Source organism: Natrix helvetica (genome assembly GCF_964273705.1).
Source record: "Natrix helvetica genome assembly, chromosome: 1".
Lineage (NCBI taxonomy): Eukaryota > Metazoa > Chordata > Lepidosauria > Squamata > Natricidae > Natrix > Natrix helvetica.
In genome coordinates this window covers 310,151,756-310,164,199 of record NC_138548.1, presented here as the reverse complement: position 1 = coordinate 310,164,199, position 12,444 = coordinate 310,151,756, and the positions used below count along the sequence as shown (strand labels likewise).

General features: G+C 33.7%; 1 protein-coding gene across 2 annotated transcripts in view; it reads left to right on the top strand.

The window, feature by feature from the left end:
* ARHGEF3 (Rho guanine nucleotide exchange factor 3) overlaps positions 1–12,444 on the top strand; it is a 148,898-nt gene that overhangs the window by 53,773 nt on the left and 82,681 nt on the right. For both annotated transcript variants that reach the window (XM_081939872.1, XM_081939871.1), the window contains one exon: positions 5,922–5,984. In XM_081939872.1, coding sequence (XP_081795998.1) covers positions 5,922–5,984 — 63 coding nt within the window. The remainder of the gene's footprint in view (positions 1–5,921; positions 5,985–12,444) is intronic.

Genomic DNA, 12,444 nt, shown 5'->3' with positions numbered 1-12,444 from the left:
CTTCCATCCACTAGAGTATAATTACAATGTCACCTAAGGTAAGATGAGGCAGTTCTATAAAATTTAAGTTCAAAACAGTCACTTAGTTTGTATTTCTTTATGGGAGCCAAATTGATATAGATATTCAGCTTGTGTCATAAGGGATTTTTTTATCCAGGTAGTTTACTTTTTATATAGTCAAACATTATATAAATATTAATAACTGTAGACGCATCCAGATTTTATTTTTAAACATTATAGATCTGAGGACTTCCAAGCATATGTAGTAAAGCAATAGCACTTAAACTTACATACCGCCCCACAGTACTTTACAACTCTCTGAATGGTTTATAGTGTCATCATATTTTCCACAACAATCTGGGTTCTCATTTTACCAATCTTGGAAGAATGGAACTCTGACTCAACCGTGAAACTTCTGGCTGTGGGCAAAGTTAGCCTGCAATGCTGCATTCTAACCACTCCACCACCAGGCCTCAATATATATAGTATAGGAGTGTATAACTTTGTCCATGTTGGGAGTTGCATATGGCCTTTGAGTGGCATGCAAAAGGCATAGTCCACAAAGTGATTTAGCCCAGGATAAAAAATAAATATGGTTTGATTTCATATAATTAGTTTAATAAGATTATACTTCAATGCTACATTTAATAATTTTCTTCGCTTATATTAAAAATTACAGTTCATTTGAAATTTTGTAAGAATTCTGAGTGTTAAACCTTATGGATCCAGCATCTCTAGAGCACGGGTTCCCAATCTTGGCAACTTTAAGACATGTGCACTTCAATTCCCAGCATGGCTAGTTGGGAAATTCTGAGAGTTAAACATCTGAGATCTTAAAGTTGCCAAAATAGGGAAGCTGTTATCTAGAGTGTTAAATATGCTAATCTGTCCTTCATGATAGATAGAATTGTTCGCAGTTAGGAAAAGACCTGTCTAGGGCAGAGTATCTGCCTGGCTTTTTTCTAGATTGAATTGTTCATATTTACTGCAACTTAGATGATATTGTGATCTTCTGAATCTTCAGAGTCAGATAATTAAGACCATACGTAGACTATCAACTTTCAGATTTAGCAAGCAATCTTTCTGGAGCAATTTTAATGGGTGGTTCTTTTTTATTATTAGAGTTACTATTAAGAGGTGCACCAGCAGAGACCTGAAGGGAGGTGTTCTCTCCTTATATAGAACAATTGATGCCTTAAAGCAAAAATGGCTTCCCACTCTGATGACCTTCTGGAGAACATTTAAGACCTGGCAATTCCCAGAAGGCCTTTGGAGGTCAATAGGTACAATAAGAATTATGCCACTGCTGTTATATTTTTATTGTTTCAGATTTAGAATAATTGCATTTTATTTCATAATTTTTGTATCACATTATCTATCTTACAGTATATACCTGAAAGAGCATTTAGAATGGTACAGATTATAAATCTTAAACACAAAGTATGTAAAGAAAAATATCACATCTTACATATACACATCCTGATAACACATCTGGAATATAGAATTGCAAACAGTTATTTTCAGGGAACATTTGCACTTTATGGGTGATTCCTGAGAGCACTCACTGCCTTTTTATTACTCTTCTTGGTGCTTGTTACATTTATTCTATGGGTATTATTTATTATTGATTTTGTTTATATGAACAGGCCATTAGGCCTATTGTTAAGTACAATCAAAAGATTTGTTTCTGCTGGAACAAGAGAGTTTATTTTGGCAAGAAGGTAGAGATCTTATCAGCAGTTCATTGTGCAATATTTGTTTAAGAGATGCCTGTAGCCTACATGTTTCAAATAAAATGTAAAAGTACCAATTAAAATATTAATATAATAAGATCATATCATATATATATATGATATAATAATATTTTTTAGGAAGATGGGGAACATGTTCTAAAATGGTACTAACCATTTTTTAATTAAATTAAAATATTTAAGTAGCTTTAGATAGTTTGATGTTTAATTTTAATGTCATCTTAGTTAAGAGAAGTTAATTCATCTAATTAGTAGCAAACAGGCTGTATGGCAAAACAAACAAGTCATTTAATCATTGTCGTATGCCATCTTGAGTCACCTGTGTGAGTTGGGTAGCCATATAAATTCATTTAATAAAGAAAAAAATATGTGATAAAGTTATCTAATTAAACAGTCTGAATATGAAGGTCAAATGGATCTCACACACTGTGTACAAATGATTAGACTAACTTCATTGTAAGTAATATAAACTGTAGTTTTGATGACTTTCATTTCTCAAGTTATTTTTTTCATCTAAGATAATATTTGAAGATGACTGTAATACTTATCCTCAAATATACACTTCCAGATTGATGTGTACTTGCCAGCTGGTTTCTTTATTTTTTTAGCCTGAGCAGCCCTCTGAATAAATCACTCACTCTGTGCTGGTTCTTTATTGGATTGCATTGTAGGCAGCTTACTGGATAGAATTTATACCGGAAAATGCTGATGTTTCTTTTGGGGTTTCCTGTGTCACATTGTTAAGTTACAATTGCTTCTTTTTCTTTTGTATAAATGTGAAGGCAAAATAGAAAACATTAACAAGTGCAAACTTGCTGTTTATACCAGCCTGAAGCATAAATACATATAAATGGATGATTCATTACACAGGCTCTGAAATTGAGATTTCTGATTAAATAATTTGATGAGGGTGTCACATAATTGTCTGTAAACATAGTCTCAACATTTCCTACTATTCCATTTTAAAATTCATGGACATAGTTTCTAGCAGCCTTAATTGGCAGAGATTCCATAATTAATGGATTTTGAATTTACAGTAGTTTATAGGATTTTTTTTAACATAACGGGGAATCTGGCTAGGTGTTGCCTTCTGATTCTCTTTTCAAAGTTCAATACATTGATTTAGTTGTGTGGTAGGAGCAGTGTAAATTGTGAGTTAAGTACCTTCATTTAAATTTCACAGCCGTATGCTTACTAAGGTAGCCATTCCATTTCAGATTTAGCATCCCATCTTCAAAATGAGAGTAGTGTCTTCTCTGGTTGGGAAAGTAACCACTGAGGAGCAACTGAATTCTGTATCAGTACTAATCAGTATTTTTACGCAACTTAATTTTAATGACTGCATTTAGGGTAAAGAGAAGCTCTATTTTGCATTTGTGGGAACTTTAGCATTTGGAGTTCTACTGGTTGTTAATGTATTATAAATGTTGTTATAACATATTGCTTCTAAACCGAATTATCCATTGAACCTTGAAAAATAAGAGTAAATGACTGAAAATGAATAATATTTTTCACTAACCTCTCTCCACTGCTTACTAGATCCTTTTAAGATACATCGACTAGACTTCAGTCTCATTGTAAGTGTAGCTTATTGTTAAAAGTAAAAAAATAGTCAATTTTACTAGAAATCTGTCCCTTTTCTGATTTTCAGTATATAAAAGCTATCACAAGTTAAATATAATATTTAAAAGTGCATCTGATATAAGAGAAAATTTCAATTGTTTTTAATTTACCCTAGAAACTAAATAATATGCTGTTATATTTTAGATTTCCCATTGTTAATAATAGCTTGGAACAGGGTGTTGCTGCGTCATCCTGTTGCCAGTTCTTTGTGAACAACATATGAATTTGACCTTTTTAAATTTCCAGTCCCTGTGAGAACTGGGTGTTTGCTTTCTATTTTTCCTCCTTCTCCTCCTTGTTTATAGTTTTGGGGGATGTCAAATTCTTTGATTTAATGGTAGATGCTGTGGAACCTATCTACTATAGTTAGATATTTGTGTTCAGGAAGCAATTAGGGTCAGGATTTTTTTAAAAACGGTTGCAGACAATTTATCACTATATTGCTATATTGGAGCTTTAGACCTTTGAGGTAAATTTCGTCCATTATATTTTCACAGTACTTATTGATGATTTTACCAGTTTCCACATTTCACGATAGTGTGTGTGGTTCTTTTTACAAAACTGTTATACCAGCCTTGCCAGGTAAGATAGGCTAAAAGGACTAGTTTGTGATAATTTAAAAGATCAATTGTCATTATGCATTGATTGGAGCACAAAATTTGCGAGAAGGCGTTAAATATGAAATTTATAAAATATTTACTCCTATACTATTTGGCCTAACAACATTGCAGCCTGGGAGCAAACAATATTTGTTCTGTATCTTTGCATTTAACGCTTTTTTTTGTTATGTTTTAATGGAAACTGCATCAGCTTGGAAATAGATAAATAATTGACAAAGAAATTGTGAAGGGTGAATTTATTCTTTTTCTTGAGAGTCTGTCTGCTTGAGCTAATGCCAATAATGTTCCCGTTAAAAGCAAATAGCAGTTTAAAAGAAAAAAATGATGGAAAGAGAAGAAAAGTGAAGCTGTTGCTTTTGTTTGCATTCTAATCTAAATTGTTAAAAGCTTACTTGTTAGATGTCAAACTGCATTTAACTTATAGTTTGATATGTAGATAGGAAAGCAAACCTATTTAAGACAAACGTTTAGAAAATTATCTTGGAACTGCACATTCTTCTACAGTTGCCTTTCCATCACAAATAACTGTTCATATGGGTAATTTGACCTAGCAAAATTGCAATGTTGATTATTTTTTTCTTCCACCAATAACTATCACTTACATGGCTAATTTTTTTAATGCTGATAAATGTAGGAGGGAGACTACCAGAACCAGGGGGTGGGGTCAAGTGGGGCATCAGTTTAGAGTATTTATGTAGTCAGAAGATGACAAAGTCCAAATGAATGAGTTTACCTTTATTTAGTTTTACTCAGGTGTAAACTATTCGTTTGAGAAGATTTGTTTGTATAGGCTGAAGCAATGAATCAGTAGTTTTTAATCTTCAGACATGGACCTGTTATTTTCATCTGACAACAAATGAGCTACAATAATGTTGCAACGTAAAAGCTATAGTAAAATTTTGAAATAAACATTGCTTTAATTTGAATAAAATAAGAGTTCTCTTTCCTGAATTTGAATTTAATTAACTAACATTGCACTTCAAGAAAATCATAGTATAAGTGTGTGTGTGTGTTGTGTATCCAGATGTTTGGTACAAAAGGTAAATAGACTAATATATGCAATTGGAAGGTTGTCTTCTAGAAAAGCTTAAAGGTAACTTGTTAGCTTAGTTTAGACAACATCATTGCTTGGCTGGATTTGTATGTTCTCATTATTTTATTAGATGTTGCTTGTTTATAGTTTCTATACTTTCACTGCAAATGCTTGATTTTTTGTTTGTTTACTTTATCGCTATAGGAATCTGAAACTGTAAATAAGAAGTAAATATACTGGCCACATCTAATGTTATGTCTTTCACACAGCAGTTTCCTCTTTGTAGCCTCTTCACCCTTGCAGTCTTTCTCCAGTCAAGATTCTCCCCAGTATTTTGAAGCAAATTTTGAGGTGGAAAAATGAATGGAGAAGAATCTATTTACTAGTGATTTATTTATTTTTGCTGACAAACAAAATTAAGAATATCTAATAGGATAGGCATTTTTATAGTGTTTACATATCTGTGGTTTTTCTATGTAAGTAATTATTCAATTATGATTTATTGCTGGCCTTCTGCACTTCAAATTTTGTAATCAGTTTGTAGTTTTAAAATATTAATGGAATTTTCTTTGAAATGGAGAATGTTGCAAGATGGTTATAAGTATTCATCCAATTTATACAGCAACCCACCTTATTAAAATTATGTATGCTACTTAATCACAAGATCCTCTTACATGTTCTTTTTCCAAACCCTTTCAGGAATGCGTGTATGTGTGTAGATATTTCCTGATTTACTAAGTAAGAAATTTGAGACCATGCACAGTGTATGAGTAGTTGTAAATAAGAAACATATTCTTTAATTGAAAAATATTTATAGTACCATACAGTATAGTGCAATATTATGCTTCTCTGTCTTCTGCTACTGAATTATTTTGTATTGTTCTAATTTTATAGAAGAAACGCAAGCAGAGTACCCAGGATGAAGATGCAATCAGTGTGTGTAGCTTTGATTCAAGTGTAAGTATTTGGAACATGGAATTGTTTAATGAAGTTGTCCAATTTGTTTTGTTAATATAATGTATTGCTCGCCATCTCAGTTCAAACAAGTGGAATTGTGTTTTGTTTGTTGAGTGTCCTAGTTGTATGGTCCAGCTTGAAACCAACATAGGAGCTCTATATTGATTATATTTAAATTGCAAAGCTAATGTCACGATATGTTAATGTAAGCTTGAAGGGTGCAAGCTTGTAAGGCTAAGATGATATGATTGGGAAATAGATTGTTTCTTTGTTTATCAATGCTTGTGGTTGCTTGACAGTGTTATAATTTCCCCAGCCTCCAGAGATATGGATGCTCAAAATTTTAACCACAGCTGATAATTGTAACAGTTGGGGTCCACATATTTGGATAGCACTCAGGACAGGATGGGCTGATTTGTAGCATCAAATGATCTGAAGGAGATAATCTTTCTTAAAGTTTAAAGCAGGAAACCTAAAAAGAAGAAAGACAAGAATCCCTGAAAAGGAAGTTGTTGTTGACTATATATAAGAAAGAGTTTTCTAATTTAAGCATCACACTGAGTAATAATGCTTTGCTAAAGTGATCTTAATTTCTGGCAACTTCTGAGTAGAATGGTTAATCACCAACCATCATCACTATGTATAATTTATTCAAGCTAAGCATCTTTAAGAGTGCAGAACAAAGGCTATATTAAAATCAGAACTAGCTAGAGAATGTAAACAAGTCCTATTTTAGATCTCTTTATCACAATGTTTTCCAATTTGGAATGGCCAGAAATAGCCTGCATTCAAAGGAATTCAGAATAGAATTCAAAATCAGTTAAAGATGGCTGGTTTACTAACTATATCACTTGAGGTGATATGGAACAGCAGTAAGTGAGCATATTCATGTAAAGCAAGGTTCATGACTTAATGAAATTGTTTTTATTATAACTTAATTGTTAATCATCAGCAGTTGAATAACATCATCATCATCATATAATAATAATCAAACAATTTAATTTAAAAATTGATTTACGTATAAATAAAGTACCCAAACACATACATAGATAAGTTCCATTCAAGTATTCATTGAAAATACTGTATCAATAAGAAACAGCTTGTTTCCAGACAGGAGATAAATTAGCTAGCATTTTTTTCCTACCAGTTTGCTTTTGGAAGCCATTATCTAATCTGAGAAACAGATTAAATTTAATAAACTTCCTAAGAATTTTGATAAGTATATTTTCTTGTGCCTAAGTAATCCCAGCATCCCCCCCCCCGTCCCCCACTGTTCTTCTTTCTTTTCAATCAGTAATTTCTGCCTCTCACTTCTGATTTACCAGAGACTCTAGTAAGTTTGCCTTAGCAATTTAATCAAAGAAACTAAGTTTTATATGTAATTCTAGACTATTATGTTCTGCTAAATTATAAAGAAGGAAGAAGTGGTATGAGCATGAAGCTTTTTTATAATGTATTAAATTGTGGCATTGTGTACAGGGAGGCAAATTGAATCATGAAATCCCCCTATTCTAGAAAATAGGAGTTTTGAGATGGCAAACTATGATTTAGTCAGGTGAAACTATGTGCTTTTCATGGCACTACTTTGACTTAAATCCAAATATTCTAATCTATCTAAATTGATAGTTCAATAACCAATACCAGTAATTTGTAAGGTGCTCAGAAGATTGTGTGGGAATCTTTAACCAATAAAACACTTAATTTATAGGAGGATACTGCCATACACAATTCCTATTTTGTGTATTCTTTATCAAATTTCTATTTTTTTTTAGAAATCTTATATAAATTCTACAATTTTATTTTATCTACCCCTTAAAAGATATAAGAGTTATACCTGATACTGTGGAGTAAATATAAGCTAAAATATAATCTACTGAAAGTAAGAGAAGTGAAAAGAAAGTAAAAATTAAATATGCACATGGAATTAGATTGTAAAAGAAGGTGCTGGCTTACAATTGATATTGCTGATAAATTAGAACCCATTTTAATTAAGAAAGAGTTTGTCACTGAGATTTGCTGCATAATATTGCAAATTGATTAAACAAATAGTGCATGGATACAATTTACTAGTTTGAATCTACCAACTAGTAGCAAATAAATATTGAGAAATATTTGTGTGACTTACTTACATTTAGTTTGTGCTATATTCTCCATATGCAAACTTGAATTGAATTTTTGTTGGGTTGATTAAGTAATGCACTACTATATCATAATCAAAAATAGTTTTTAGTTAAATCTGTTAAGTAATCAGAGCAATGCTGTATTGAATGCTTTCTTCATTGTGGGGATTCTTTTCTGCTTTGTGTGTTTATAAAGTTGAAAGAGAGATAAATAAAACATTGATGATCAGCATAAAAGATTGTGTTAATATTGGAGAATTTTGATATGAGTGGAAATGCTTAAGCAGACTAATATAAAGGAAAATATTAAAATGTTTAGAATATTTGTGTTTTTATTAGATATATTAAGGTTTGTCTCAGTTTATGGATGCAAAAATGTGCAGTCTTTTTTGCAGTCATTTGACTGAGTGGAGGCAAAGTGTCCAGGCTTTAGGGTGGCATTTATTGGAATTTTGATAGGTTCAGTGCGAAAAGGATTTGTTATTCTTTGCAGCAATGAAGACAATCATGTCACCCCTTAAACTGTTCTCTACAATCTCCAGGCCTCACTTATTTTGGAAGTCCGACCTTTAAGCTTAAAGTCTGGAGTGGCCTTATGTCAACAGAAGTTGCACACTCTTGTCTTAATTTGAAGACTGATTTCTCAACATATCTAAATTTTTCTTCAGTTACTCATTTAAAAAAAAAGATTGCATTGTTAATACTGCTTTGGACAACAGCATTTAAAATATTCTTGTTCTGGATTCCTGTTTGGAAAATGTTTATTTTCAAAAATAATCTTATCGTATTCCTTCATGTGATTGACATGCATATATAACTTATTTGTTTTTCTAGTCGGTTACTAAATATAATTTGATAAGAAATTGTGGTATTTGCATTTTGAAAGAAAGTGAAATGTATGAAAAATTTAAATCCAGTTTTGGAAGCAGTGATTCTCATATACTTCTTCTGCAATTGCTTTGAATTTGGAGGTTGGTGGGTGGTTTGATTAGTGGTCAATATTTGTAGCCATATTGCTTTTCTGGTTTTAAAACTGTAACTTTCTAGAATCTGAGTTGATGTAAGTTAGCCCACTAACTTACTGAAGTTTCTGAAGTGTTGGTAAACTCTGATGGGCTGTTTCATTTACTCACTAATTTCTTCTGTGATTATTTTGTCCAGAGAATAAATTTTGCTCACTCCCTTTGTATTTAAATGTGTCAATATTAGTTTTCTACATAGCAACAGTTCATTAAAGAATAATATATATGCAATGCCTATATTTTCCTCCACCTTTCTTGAATCTCTTTTTTGAACTGTGTCTCATAGTTGCCTTTTTCTAACGTATCAGTGCAGAACACCGATTGCATGGTTTCATTACCCCTGGGTTATGAGCGTTCCCTTAGCGAATGTTCAAAGCTATGCGATAAGTGCCTCCTAGGGTTTACAAACAAGTCCCAGAATTACGAATGTTGCAGCACTACGGTAGTCGTTTGCTCTTACGAACGACTGCAGAAGCTCTGCAATATTCACCCCATCTATCCCCCCATCAAGTGTTTTGGTGACGAAATATGTGGTCCTCCAGGCCTCATTTCTCTTTTTCAGAGCCCTTTTCAAGCCATTCACGTGCACTTTCAGTCCACATTTTTCGCCGCCAAATGGATTGAAAAGGGCTCTGGAAGCTAGAAAGTAGTCCTGGAGGGTCACGTGTTGGCCTTCCATGCCTCATTTTTCATCACTGAATCCTTCTTCAAGCCCTTTGCTGAAGAGAAAGGAGGAAGCAAGCAAAGAAACAGGCTGGAGAGGAGACAGATCTTCATAAGGTAAGTCACTAGGTGTGGCAGGATGGGGGAGGAAGCAATTGTGCAGACCCCAAGGGAGGGAAAATGAGGTATCTGTGAGTCGGGGGGAGGCCTTGGGTGGTCTGAAGTAGGTGGCCTTTTCTATTACTAGGCCCCCTATGGCCTTACACACCCTAAGATACTTCATGTTCACTTAATGAGCTGTACATTCGATAAGGAGGGAGTGATCACATTTATTGTACGAGATTCACTCCCATGAATCCTCGGGTTATGAATAGAGTGGGCAGGGTCCATCACATTAGTAACTTGAGAACTACCTGTATTTTATATTCTAAATAGGACTATTTCTACTCCTGTGTGGACTACCACTTTAATGGGGGTGCTCTGCCCCTGAAGTGGTTAGTTGCTGTTCTTGGAGAATAGTTCTCCAGTTTTATAATGTTCCAAATAAATATATTGAATCATGCCACATTGTCTAGGTAATAGAAATATCACACTGGTAAATATTCTAAATTCGCTTTGTTTCAGATACTATTTTTGTTGATTCTCAAAATAGTCAATATTAGTGTATTAATAATACATTGCATCATTATTAAAGCAATATATTAATGTCATGATGAACATTAAGATGAAAAACATCCAATTTTAAAAGTTTCTTTGTTCCCTTAAATGGAAGTTTAAATAATTTAAGATCTTGAGGACTCAACCTAATGCCCTTACAAGTCTCTTGATGAGGAGTTGCAGAAATGGTAGCTCAGTACTTGTGGAGGTTGCTTGGTTTAATTAAAGGGTTCATACAATGCCTTAATATTATGCTTGTTTACTTGGCATGTATTAAAAGTAGATTAGCTATATTGACTTGATTATAAACTTTGAATCCAGTTGAATACTCTCCTGCTGTGTTACAAATTAAAGGCAGATATGTATAATTCATGAGTTTACATCCTTCTTTTTTATTTTTTGCATTCTGTTTACCACAGTTTAGCAACACATTCAGTTTACATCGATAAGAACAGTAATAATCTGTTCTGTGGTGATTAGAAATTCTTACCATTTAGCAAGAAAGAATGCTCATAAGTATACACGTAAGGCTAAAACAATGACCAAAAAAATGAGAGATAATATTGATACTTTTAATAAGTAGGTTACAGGTATGGTGACAAGGGTTACTATTGATATTACTAGACTTGAATAAACTAAAGTAAGAGGGGGAAAAGGTGTTCATGTAAGATGGCAGTGGAAAAAGTCTGAGAGATCAGGGGTTTTAATCCAATGTCCCATTTTTTAAAAGGACTACCTAGTTACAGGAAAAAGAAGGCAGTTTGTTATTTTCTCCATTTATGTATGGGAGAGGCATTTTAATGGCGGGGATGGAATGGGAAGCCTCTGGGACAAGCCAATAGCATTACCATGAATCTCTTGATGAGAGATGAGAGAAAAGGTATAACTGCCCTTTTAAAAAGCAATTTGAAGAATTAGATACTCACTTGGTCTGAAGTTTAACTGAGCATCACTATGAGGTTGCCTTTTTAAAAATTAGCTGCCTTTATGTTTTTTATTGTGTACTTGTACATCAATAATCTAGCCATGTAAGAAGTATTTTAATAATGCTTGTTGCTTTTCCCTGGAAAGACTAGAAATTGGACATATGGCTAGTTCTCACTTAATGACCCTAATTGGGACTGGCAACTCGATCATTAAGTAATGTGATCATTAAATGAAACTTCTACTTAGCAATGGCAATTCCAACACTCCTGGTTATCATTATGAAGCAAGATATTACATGACCATGACTTGCAACCTCCTGCTAACTTCCCCATTGATTTTGCTTATCAGAAGCTGGAAAGACACAAATGGTGATCATGGGATTATGGGAGGCAGTGATCATTGCAAATGCGTAAACGTTGCTAAGCTAACCATTGTGATCATATGGCTGCAGAGATGCTGCAGTGGTTATAAGTGAGGACCTGTCAGCCTCTGCTTCGCTTACTTACTATCGGCTGCCATAGAAACGGGGAGGGTGGGGACATGGTATTTGGGATGGGAATAAATGGTACAGCAGTGATATGAAAAAGGGAGTTTTCTTCTCACCATCTTCTGTGCATGCTGGTGGCTGGTGTTTGGAGTTGGTCAAGGCCAACCATCCTGCATACCAACATGATGATGCCTTTTGGAGATGCACCCCACATGACACCTAAGGGAGTTGCAGATTGGACACTGAAGTGGGGTCATTGGAGGGAGGGGGCTGGGTTATCATTTGATATGTATCTGTTCACGCTTTTCTGACTTAGATCTTACTTTACTTTCGCTGCCATCTTTTCATAACCAGTAAAAGTATTTTAATTCTATGAACAATGGAGTTAGAAGTTTTCTTTCTTGGTTATTGAGGGAAGTACTCCTGACATTACCTGTCATAAATCACTTTTTACAACTCTGTCGCAACTTCAGTTGTTAAACAAATGGTCTAAATGAGGACTAGCTGCTTAATCTTCAAAACTATCTTCCTACCGGTAGTTAGTGTTCTCATATCCCTTTAGCTCTTTAGATTGTTATTGTGTT